The sequence below is a fragment of the Cydia strobilella genome, chromosome 8 (genome assembly GCF_947568885.1).
Source record: "Cydia strobilella chromosome 8, ilCydStro3.1, whole genome shotgun sequence".
In the NCBI taxonomy this organism is placed as follows: Eukaryota; Metazoa; Arthropoda; class Insecta; order Lepidoptera; family Tortricidae; genus Cydia; species Cydia strobilella.
The window spans coordinates 16,208,884-16,220,549 of NC_086048.1; the positions used below are offsets into that span (position 1 = coordinate 16,208,884).

General features: G+C 38.1%; 2 protein-coding genes and 1 long non-coding RNA gene across 3 annotated transcripts in view; 2 read left to right on the top strand and 1 right to left on the bottom strand.

Annotated features, from left to right (window-relative positions):
• The window catches only part of LOC134743807 (uncharacterized), a 576,396-nt gene that overhangs the window by 307,003 nt on the left and 257,727 nt on the right, over positions 1 to 11,666 (bottom strand). The gene's annotated exons all lie outside the window — the stretch shown is intronic.
• On the top strand, positions 2,966 to 6,893 carry LOC134743691 (retinol dehydrogenase 11-like). Its single transcript, XM_063677294.1, has one exon. The coding sequence runs from the start codon at positions 3,159 to 3,161 to the stop codon at positions 4,119 to 4,121; it is 963 nt and encodes a 320-aa protein (XP_063533364.1). The 5' UTR covers positions 2,966 to 3,158; the 3' UTR covers positions 4,122 to 6,893.
• Positions 9,666 to 11,315, top strand: LOC134743692 (retinol dehydrogenase 13-like). Its single transcript, XM_063677295.1, has one exon. The coding sequence runs from the start codon at positions 9,854 to 9,856 to the stop codon at positions 10,802 to 10,804; it is 951 nt and encodes a 316-aa protein (XP_063533365.1). The 5' UTR covers positions 9,666 to 9,853; the 3' UTR covers positions 10,805 to 11,315.

Consider the following 11,666-nt stretch of genomic DNA (forward strand, 5'->3'; position numbering starts at 1 on the left):
TTTCGTTCATGTCGTTATTTAGTCGATCGAAGTAATCGATCAAAGAGAATAAAGAAGACACAGAATGCTCACTCCATACATAGTTTTGTTACCAAAACGACTGCTGATAGTTCCGCTACTTCACGCTAGATGTAGACTACGAAAAGAACAGTCTTTTTGGTTACAAAACCGATGTATGGAATGAGCACTCTATTGTCTTCTTATAATTCCCTTTGACTGTGGTATCTGTAGAATATTGCACGCAAGTTCTTAAACCGTGTAAATAGGGCTTTACCCACAATTAATATCGCTTCTCGTTATTTGTCGCTTCAGTTCAGTACTTATCGCTTATAAGACGGCCACTATAATAGTAAAATGCCTTTCAATGATATATATCCCATGGACCGGTCGTGTCCTTAGCCAGCAGTTCTTTGCGATCTTGACCATCTCTATCTTGCAGGTTTCCACTCTGCGTATTGGTACTTAATTGTCAATAAAGAGTCTTGCTGCCTCAGCGGCTGCTGCTTCCATAAGAGCATGTCACATATTTTTGCGGCCTTCGAAGAGTAACATATTATTGCAGGTGACTGTTATGTACATTCTTTAAAAGTACGCGTGTTTCGGCTATTTCTAAAAAAAAATACATTAAATTATTGTTACTCGATTAAAATGAGTCAAATTGTTTATTAAATGAGGTAACTACGTACATAAAGCCAACGTGACGTCTTTACAAACGTAACCGCTGTAACCCAGCATAATAGACGCGGGCGCCAGCTCCGTTTGACCGGCAGGTCGCAGGCAATTAACATAGGTATATTTATTTGTTTATTTACGCAACGAAATTAAGGTGACGTTCAAAATCGCATGTCTCCCTGGGCCCCCGTTATAATGAGATCGTTTGATGGGATCTCATGCGTCAAATTGCGGGCCTTTAATGGAAGCGGAGTCCTCTTTAATGCTTCAGACGTTAGTAAAACGTCAAACGGCAAGAGTTAATACAGTCTCAGTCTCAAAGGAAATTTAACACATGTAACACAATAATTGCCACTTTGGTATAACTATCGACCTGATTTCTCGGGATTGGCGGCTGAGAGGTGTTGACTCGTTTGCATAAGATATGAATATGCAATTGCGATCTAGACACTATCAGTAATAATGACATTGCTTTTAAGTAAATAATGACACGACAACACCGTGTAGTGATTAAAATGAAATGACACGACAACGAAGTACTGACAATATTATTGTATCATGTATTTTTTACTGATCGACCATCTGGGCGACTGGTATCTAAAATAATGAGAAGACAGTTCAGATAAGTACATAGACCTAAAAGCGTATAAATTGTACTCGTAATATGATAAAACGTTGATATTCTATACATGATTAACTTTAATTTTCAAACATGTTTGCTTGTTAAATATAATATATATGTACATTTCATACGTGTAATGTGCTTATAAGGTGACATGTAGGTACGTACCCTCCTATATATTTTTTCAAAATAAAATTCTAAGTGAAAGGCACTACTTCGTAATGTCTGCTATAATTTACATCTATCGCGACTCACTAAATTCTTACGCAGTGTATAGTATGAATTTTCTCAAATGATTTTAAGGCCTCAGACCCTAATCCGTTAAACAATAGTTATTTACGATACAAGTGCGGAAAAGAGGAAATTCGAAACGAGTGGCGATAAAAAACACGACCGCAGGGAGTGTTTTAAATCGACACGAGTTGCGAATTACCTTTTCGCACGTGTATCGTACAACGTTTTACAGTACATATGGCCCTTTAAACTTTCGACATATGCACGAAAAGTGCTAATTCCCGCACTAGTGCGAAAAAGTAGCACCATATGTACTGTAAAAGCCTTTGTTTCTTTTATGGAGAGGCGCCTTAGTCGCCTGCCGAGCGCGTGCCAAAGCAACCATGTCGTTAAAAAGCTACTATCGTGATAGTATTAAGGTTCAAAATGTAACAGCTCATTCTGAGATAACGAGTTTGGGTAATGAAGGACGATCGATTGCCTGTGTGTGGGCTCAGAATGAGCTGTTACATAAATTTTAACCATATAAATAGGACGGTAAAATTTCTTTCTAAACGAATTTGTTCCCGTTCAGTCAGTAGCGGTAGCATTGGTAACCGCTGAACAAAAGAAACGAAGACTTTTGTTTAACAGATTAGGGTGTGAGGCGTAAAAATAATTTAAGGAAATTCATACTATCCTACGTAGGCGAACAACACGCGAACGCGAAGAGAAGCGATGCGGCGCGAGGTGAATCAATCCTTTGATACCTATAGAAGTGTCCTACGTGGGCAATCTCATTGCGAACGCGAACGCCGTATACCCGCCGCGCCGTATACCCGCCGCGCCGCGCCGCTTCGCTTCGCGTTCACGAGTTGCTCGCTTAGTGCCGTAAAATCAGATAACTTTAGTCCACAACACAACTTACAACTATTGGTCCAAATTCAAGTTCCAGTTAAATATGTATCAGTATTTTTCAAATTAAGTATGTTGAGTATACATATAATATGGAAAGAGCATTATTGTATCTAAGCTCCAAAATAAATGTAACGAGTACAAATCATTAAGGCTCGTTAAGAATCAACGTTAAAAACTGGACCATAGTTGTACTTAAGGACTATAGTTATCTGATTCTACGGCAGCAAATTGATTCTAGTAGGTAATCATAAAGTTCGGGTAAATACGGAGATGAAAGAAGTTTGATTATTTTATTTCTGCCCGTGTAGGTAAAAATAACATAATTTACCTTGTGATAGGTATTTGGTGATTGATCATTCTTTTAGATATGTTTGACCTATAGCTACGACTTCCTTACCAGTTTTCTATATCGCTAATTTAAGAGTTTGTTGATGATAAAATACCAGTAGGTACATCGTTTTTTTCGCACTATTATTATGAGTTTCAATACATCAGTCCCAATAATAATTGAATGGCATTCGTTATGTAACCTTGTCACTGCCAACAGCGTCGGCACGTACCCACGATTGAGCAGCGAGTTTAGTTTAGGAACGACCAAAATACAACACAGTGACATTATTTTAGTCAAGACGACACAAATAGTGGAAACAATTAGTTAGTTTCCGTATTTCGGGATCATCAGTGGCTAGATCCAGAGTAGTTTAACGTAAGCAAATGTGATTAAATTTCTGCAATGATTTGGACGATATTAGCCATAACAACTCTGACGGTTGTTAGTGTAAAAGTGTTCCAAAGACTTACATGCGGCGTGTGTCAATCCAGTGCGCGTTTGGACGGCCAAGTTGTGATATTGACTGGAGGTACGAGTGGCACTGGATTGGAGACAGCGCGAGGTCTGGCCCAGCGAGGTGCCAGGGTCATCATCACAAGCAACAGTACTCGCCGTGGAGCTGCTGCCGTCGAAGAAATCATACAAACCACCGGAAACACAAACGTCTGTAGCCGACTCCTAGACTTATCCTCCTTACAATCCGTAAGACAGTTCAGCCATATCATTACGAAAACAGAGGAACGCCTCGACATACTTATCAACAATGCCAGCGCATTCGGCCTTGGCAATCACGTCACTAAAGACGGACTGCAAGTCGGCATGCAGGTCAACTACTTCGGACCTTTTCTCTTGACCTGCCTTCTGTTGCCACTCTTGAAATCTTCATCGCCCAGCCGGATTATAAACGTGTCATCTATCAAACACAACTATGCTGTGGTGGATTTTGACAATCTCAACATGGAGCGATATTGGAGCGACATATTGACTTACGCGAACAGTAAACTATATTTAATAATGATGACTGTAGAATTAAGTCGTAGATTAACAGATACTGGTGTAACAGTGAACGCTTTGCATCCGGGGGTCTCTTCAAGTACTATTTTAAAAAATATACCTAGTGATGCCGTAAGAAGAGTGATGGAAAAAAGTGTAGGGTTTATGTATCAGAATGCCAAGGAAGCATCTCAAACGACTTTGCATTTGGCGGTGACCCCTGAGTTAGAAACCGTGAGTGGTCAGTACTTCAGCAATTGTCGTAAAGCGAAATCTTCCAAGGTGTCACAAGACCCGTTGTTAACTAAAAGGTTATGGGAAGAAACTGAAAGATTAGTAGGTTTTTCATTGCCTGACTGTAATAAATTGTAATTTTGTATTAACAAAAACGTAAAATACATATCTTGCAAGAAATCCCATCCCTATGTAATATTATCGTTTTCCCTATTTCCTTCCTGTATTTGGAGAACGACTAATTTGGCGATTTTTATCCTGTATTTTTTTTATACCACCGACGGGTGGCAAACAAGCATACGACCCGCCTGATGGTAAGCAGTCACCGTAGCCTATGGACTCCTGCAAAACCAGAGATATTACATGCGCGTTGCCGACCCTTTAAAAACCTGTATTATATTTAAGTTAAAAATACACAGACTGTAGGTACTGAAGCTGTTCAGCGCACCGGCCCTCATTTTATTATTCGTTCATTTGCAGTTATTAGATCCAAATAAAAACAAAAGAAAAATGATTTATTCTGAAAAGCACACACAACAGGGTTTTTCTATCTCGATCGTAAAGTTTACCGGAATGCAAGGGCTAAATTAAGCACTATCCCAACGAAGTCCCGTAAAAAAAAAACATCTTTTTATTGTTACTTAGTGCAAAACGACTTTTTGATGGCGATGTTACACCACTATTGGGACCTAGTCCAAATATCCTATGATGTCAAAAAGTGACAAGTTAATACACTTTGCAAAACCTTACAAAAAAAATTGTACCTAAAATTCTTTTTGACTGACAGTTTTACAAATAGCATTTACATTTTATGTACAAATACATACAAAAAATCGGAAAAAAACAACTTTTTTTTTCGTGAAATTGACCTAAACTCGTAAAACATATTTTTTTGCTTTTAATATTTTGACCTCGGAAATGCGTGGTTAAAATCTCTTGGGTTCCTCGTGGCCACCTTGTCTATAATTTCCTATGCAAATGCAGGCCAATGGCCTGCTTGTGTAGTTTCTCATTTTGGTTCGGTCTGTTGTCCTCATAAGAATGAATAAAATTCTACTACATACTTACCTAATAGTAGGTTGGCAAATCAAGTTTTAGCTTACATTCATATTGTCATATGGTACCAATGCATTCAGTTTGATGTCCTGAACACAAATAATTATATGAGATGACAAGCGTGAAAATGGTAGGGGTGGGGAGACGTCGTAAAGTCTGCAGTACAAATAAATAAATAATATAAATAAATAAATAAATATGAGGTATATCTAGGTCTGTAATTAGATTATATAGCTCCAGTTTAAAAAACAAACGAAATAGAGCAAAAACAAGTTAAGTAGAAAAACTTAAATTCGCTGTGTATATCAGTATTACATAAGTGTCATTGTATGTGCAAAGTTTCATTACAATCCAACGCGTAGTTAAGTGAAAATATCATAGTAGGAATACTAATTAATTAAAAAAGCACAGTAAAATGAAGAAGGTCCGTGTACATTGCTACCATCAGACCTGCACCATCATGAGGTCATGCTTGTTTGCCACCATGATGGAATAAAATAGTTCTTGCTAATTCGCGAAGGCCGAAGTCCCAAGAGAGCGATCTGAATGAACCCAAATCCCCAATCACTGCGTCAGAATGAACAATCAGGCTGATCGCTTTAAGGTGGAAATACTTAACTATTCTAGCATATGTGGTTACAGTTAATTGTATACAATACTAGGTAGCTAAAAATATAATTATCCATTTTGTATAATTTTTAGGGTTTCATAGCTGTTGTTTCATGTCCGTCTGTTTCACAGACACTTGAAATGACCTGTGGTCTACTGTGGTCTATCTGTAGAAGAGCCCGTCTAAGCTAACTTTAAATGATCTGTGGTCTACTGGTCTATCTGTAGCAGAGCCCGTCTAAGCTAAATTTAAATGATCTGTGGTCTACCTGTAGAAGAGCCCGTCTAAGCTAACTTTAAATGATCTGTTGTCTACTGGTCTATCTGTAGAAGAGCCCGTCTAAGCTAACTTTAAATGATCTGTGTTCTACTGGTCTATCTGTAGAAGAGCCCGTCCAAGCTAACTTAGCACCGACTTGAACAGAACGAACTGAAGGAGTGTCATTATAAACGACATAATATTCTCATAGAAATTTGACATTACCACACTTTGTGCAAATGCCATTCGACAGTTTCAGTTATATTATTTTACTCTGAAACTATAAGGTACCTATTATATTAACGATTTTGCTATTCAGTATAATACTATTATGTAAGCCATTGCATATTTCTAGTTAGAATATAAATGTTCAAAACAATAATAAATAAATAAGCGATCCTTTTTAATCTTCAAAAGTTTAGTGCCTGTTTTTATTAAATAGCAATTGTGTTGCTATAACATTATAATCGTATGGCACAGGTACTCATGACAATATTACTAGGACGGATTATCTACAACTATTATCGCAATCATACCGGGGCGAATAGTTTACTTATGAATATTTAATATATTAATCAAGGCCTCGGACAAAGCAGGCATGATTGATATTATATAAAGCACAACTGTGCGTGATTAGATAATCTGTGCAGGTGTACATAGTTTGATAATTTTGTTAACATAAACAGGTATAATGATTAAACTTTACTAGAAAAAGGTTTAAGATGGTCATGTTATCGCTAATAGGTGTATAAATTTATCGATAGGCTAGGCACTAAGTATACTTTGATTCTCTAAAATATATTTAAGTATGTTGGTAAGTAATTTAATACTTAATCAATGATCTATAATGATTCACACGCAAGCTAAAATTTCCTACTAGTATAAATATACTAGTAACACTTAATAAATGTTGTCAAAGTGTAACATTAAGTGACAAAAATGATCTGCACGACTTTATTGCTAAGGCCGCGTCTCTACCATCTCCATGTAATAAATTTTTGCTAGTATGTTTTTGCGTACCAGCGTAATTGGCAGTTGCCGTACTTTGTAATTAGATCGCTTTGTTTAATTAAAGTATAAAGTAAATATAAAGTAGCATGATTATTTATTTATTTAAAATTTGATTCAGGCAACAAGGCCCATATTACGAATACCTTATGGACTAACACACATATACATTTTATAAAATTAAAACTAAACACTATTTATGCGACAGAACGCCGTACCTAACTCCGTTGAATCGGCTGCTCTTGTGTCGGATTCGGCAGTTTGCCCTGGAACCCCGAAACACGACACCCTTGTGACTGATTTAATCCCTCTTCTGTGGAGTTTTTTCTAATTAATGTCATTAACGGGTCTAACGCGATTAAATTTCATTATTTTACCTTTTTTCCGACGTTTCAGCTAGGTTATACCCGTTAATGAAATTAATTATGTGTACAAAACGCGAGTTTAATGAGTTCTACTTCTTTCTAAGCCTAAAAATGGATATTCGATAAGTTGACAAAATGTATAAATTGGATAATAGATAATTAATTAACTTGATTTTCCGTCGCCGATTCAGGTATTATATCGTGAAGTGACTATTAAAGTGAGAAACGATATATTATAGTTAAGCCACTTCCTTTTGATTGTTATAATGGTTTTCATAAGTGCACATCTAAAGGAGGCAATAGCAATTTGCTAACTACGGCCCTATAGTGTACGGCTCTTTCTCAGTTAATGGTCGACCCCTATCCATTGTTCTTAGCAAATTGATAGTAGAACGATACATATAGTACATTAGGTATAGCAACACCGTTTGAGCATGTAATGTTTATTGGTAAATTGGTATAAGTCAGTAGTCCTAAGCCGAGCAGGTGTTACTTATTGAATAAATTACGATCGAGTTTTAAAAGCTTTTAACTGAGTTTTAAGTGGTGTGGATTAAAATCTAAATTGTAATAAAGCGAAAAAAAAAACATAAGTGAGTGTCACTCGCTCTAGCTACTCAATAAATGACTGATAGTGACATATGACATCATATTCAATTCATGCTGTAATCAATGATTAATTTATTGTATTAATAAGTAGTTGTGTGAAGTCGAAGCGGGATTTACATTACGAAATTAGTGGCGTGAAATTAATTACGTGATTTTCCTAATGCAATACATTAATTTCATGAAAGCAAATCAATCTCGTGTCCTGCGCGATTTTTTGGCGAAATTAGTGTCATGTAACTAATTTCGTAGTGTAAATACAACGTGAAAATTAGTGTCGCGAAAGTGCCTGCGCCGTGCGGACGTGTAGCTTTTATGCTGATGGGGCCACGGTCACTGCGATACTGTTGATTTCACGACAATCACGACACTAATTATTTCACGAAATTACTTTCGCATTTATCGAAACTACTTTCGTGAAACTGATTTCAACATGGATGACACTAATTTCGTTATGTATGTAAATCCCGCTTAGATAATTTTGTTCTTCGAATTTCACATCGAATGCAAAATGCGATACACGCTGTACGTGTACGGCTCTGAACCTGTACGTAGGGTAAACTCGCATTATTTGGCGGCAAAGCAAAGCTTTAGCCGTGAGGTCCCATTTAAAAGGCCCTTATTCACTAGCTTTCCTGTGTGTCATGCTTCAAAACTTGTATCACCGAATTAGGCGTATCACCAAGTAATGCGAGTTTACCCTACGTACACTGCGGTGATTGTGGTTGCAGTCAAAAGTTGACGTTTGAAAATTCAGTTTTTTTAAGGTCAAGTAACAGAATGGTCCAAACGAACCCTTATTGTGCGATGCTTATTCGACTTATGTCTCTGTTTCGTTGTGTTTCGTTCTCTGTTTCTTTATTGTTGCAGATATTTTTTCCAACACCGGAATTTGAACATAAGACCACCAATACCACCAGATTCGTAAGCAGTCACTGTCACTAAACTAAACGGGCAAAAAATGGTAAAATGGTGTTAGAAAACAATTGGCGGCTAAGCTGCTTTCAAGTGGGCGGCCAGTAGCTAGGGGCTGCAAATAGGCGGTTAGGCGGAAGTGCGGACGTTATTAATGAAAGCCATAACTCAAGCGCAGCCAGCGCATTTTTCTCCACACAGGAACCGGAAGGACGGCAGACGCCACTAATTAACAAGATTAGCATATTCTCTTGAATCTGCCTTTTTTTGTCCCCCCGACAAAATGACTGTGCGTATGGAAATGTCAGGATTTCTGCCAAAATGGAGCTTCCGTAAATATTGTTGTTTGCATACGGTTAGTTGGAAGATTTGCTTCGTGGCAATGGCTTGTATGTCAGTATATAAAGGTATTATTTACCTATTAAAACCATCGCTAAGAATCACTATAAAACCAATCCAGTAACGCACCAGTGTATTGAAATCGATTAAACAAACGCTCTGCCACAGACATTGCTTTATAATTTTCATACGTACAGAAAACTCATGTCGCCAAAATTATCAGAGTAAGCCGATAAACATCTGTAACGTTTATGTGCAATACAAGTAATTGCAGCACCATTCCATCGATGCGAATTGTCGGTTAAAGTTTTCCCAATACCGGAAAACATCGTGATACGAGCGCGGCGGACGTCCGCCATCCTACCATCGATGCCGCGATATCACGCCACCCAATACATCCGGCACCATTCGAATAAATCACGCAAATCTATGCTTAATTGAGATCCCCTTTTTAATTTTCGTCCTCATCGAACGAAAATATTAACGCTATCGCGATGTGATCAAACGATTTATTTCCACCTACCTCAAGTCTATCAGATTGGTTTCTTTATCGCAGCACACGTTCGTTCAAGCATGAGCAGATAAGAGCACTAGTTTATCGTGTTCGTTGTGCACTATCTTGACCTCTTTATTTAATTTTCTTAATAACGTAGTCTGCTCCGCTTGCTTTAAAGTGAGACGACGCGTGTGCGTGCACTGTGTGCCGTTTTAAAATGTACTTGTTAATAATAGGCACTATCGCGTTTCTAGTGTTCACTATTAAAATATATCAGAAATTAACGTGTGCACTTTGTCGGTCGAGCGCTCACATGGTCGGCAAGGTAGTGATTGTGACAGGTGGGAACAGCGGTATAGGATTAGAGACGGCGAAAAACTTGGCAGAGAGAGGAGCGCGAGTGATCCTCGCATGTCGCAGCGCTCGCCGTGCGGCGGATGCCAAGGAGGAAATCATCAAATTCTCCGGGAATTCCGACGTGCACTACGTACCATTAGATTTGTCATCCTTCCGCTCGATAAAGGAATTCAGTGAGCACATACAGAAGACGGAGAAACGTGTCGACGTCCTGATTAACAATGCGGGCGCCGGGGGACTCGGCAACTACAAGACCGAAGACGGTCTCCACGTCGGCATGCAAGTCAATTACTTTGGGCCTTTTCTCCTGACCTGCCTGTTACTACCGAAGCTGAAAGCTTCAGCACCGAGTAGAATCATAAACCTATCCTCCATTATTCACAAGTACGGCTTAATGGATTTCGATAACCTTAACATGGAAAAATACTGGAGTGATTACCTAGTGTATGCGAATAGTAAATTGTACATTAATTTGATGACGCTGGAGTTGAGTGAGAGATTGCGAGGCACCGAAGTGACCGTGAACGCCGTGCATCCGGGTATCGCGGCGACAAATATATTTCGGAATATACCGATTGCGATAGTGCGTACTTTGGTCGAGAAGGGAATAGGGTTTATGTTCCAGAGTCCGGTGGAAGCGTCGCAAACCGTCATCCACCTGGCGGTGTCGCCCGAGGTGAGCGGGGTCAGCGGCCGCTATTTCAGTAACTGCCAACTCAAACGACCGTCTAAGATTTCACAGGATCTAGATATTGCGAAGAAACTTTGGACACATTCCGCAAGATTAGTCCAATATTCTGAGACAGACTGATTCAATTAATTTTGCGAGTTATAGTTATTAATACATGAACTATGTTGTTCAAAGAGTACAGCTATTAAGACTATAATTATCATGACAATAAATAGAAAATCAATAGGAATAAAGTGAAACTGAATACACGAATATCGTTTTCGTATAATTTATTATTTAGTATGCAATAAATACACATTGACGTAATATATTTCCCGTGCGCCCTTGGAATTTAGTTGTGATAAGTATAATTACATTTAATATAATGATATTTTATTAGTTATTACTAGCGACCTTCGCACGGGTTACAAAAAATATCTCATCGTTAAAGAGTTCGCAAAATTTTGTTGTATGGAAAGTTTCATAGTAAACCGCAGACGTTGACCAATCTGTCAAGTGCGGATGGTGCAACTGGCACTTAGTCTTATTATGTAAGAACTGCCAGTTAGGTATGTATTTAAGGTCAGATTAAGTACAAGGTCATGGTTCCCACTACACTAGGTACCTAGACATGATGCCTACGTAAATGATATTTTATAAATACATGTACACTACTACGACACTAACTATCGTACTAATCAAAATATTACATTTATTAGTTTAAATATACATATATTTGTTATCTTCAATAAAAATTTTTTTTAATGCAATGTGATTTTTTCTTTTCTTTATACATAACTAAATCTTCTGATCTTTAATTTCTGTGGAACCGCGAACCACGTTCGACGTGTTGCTTCTGTCGCACTTGTAAATTCGTACGTAAGTGTGATAGGGGAGGCAACACGTCGAACGTGGTTCGCTGTAGGTGCCCTGGTACGTGGTGTTTCCTGTTTCAGTTTGGTAAATTAAAATATAAATACTCCACCAGGTCTCTTTAAAAACT

What these genes read in the sequence shown, in the direction of transcription:
- LOC134743691 (XM_063677294.1), top strand. Translation starts at nt 3,159, where the DNA reads ATGATTTGGACGATATTAGCCATAACAACTCTGACGGTTGTTAGTGTA.
- LOC134743692 (XM_063677295.1), top strand. Translation starts at nt 9,854, where the DNA reads ATGTACTTGTTAATAATAGGCACTATCGCGTTTCTAGTGTTCACTATT.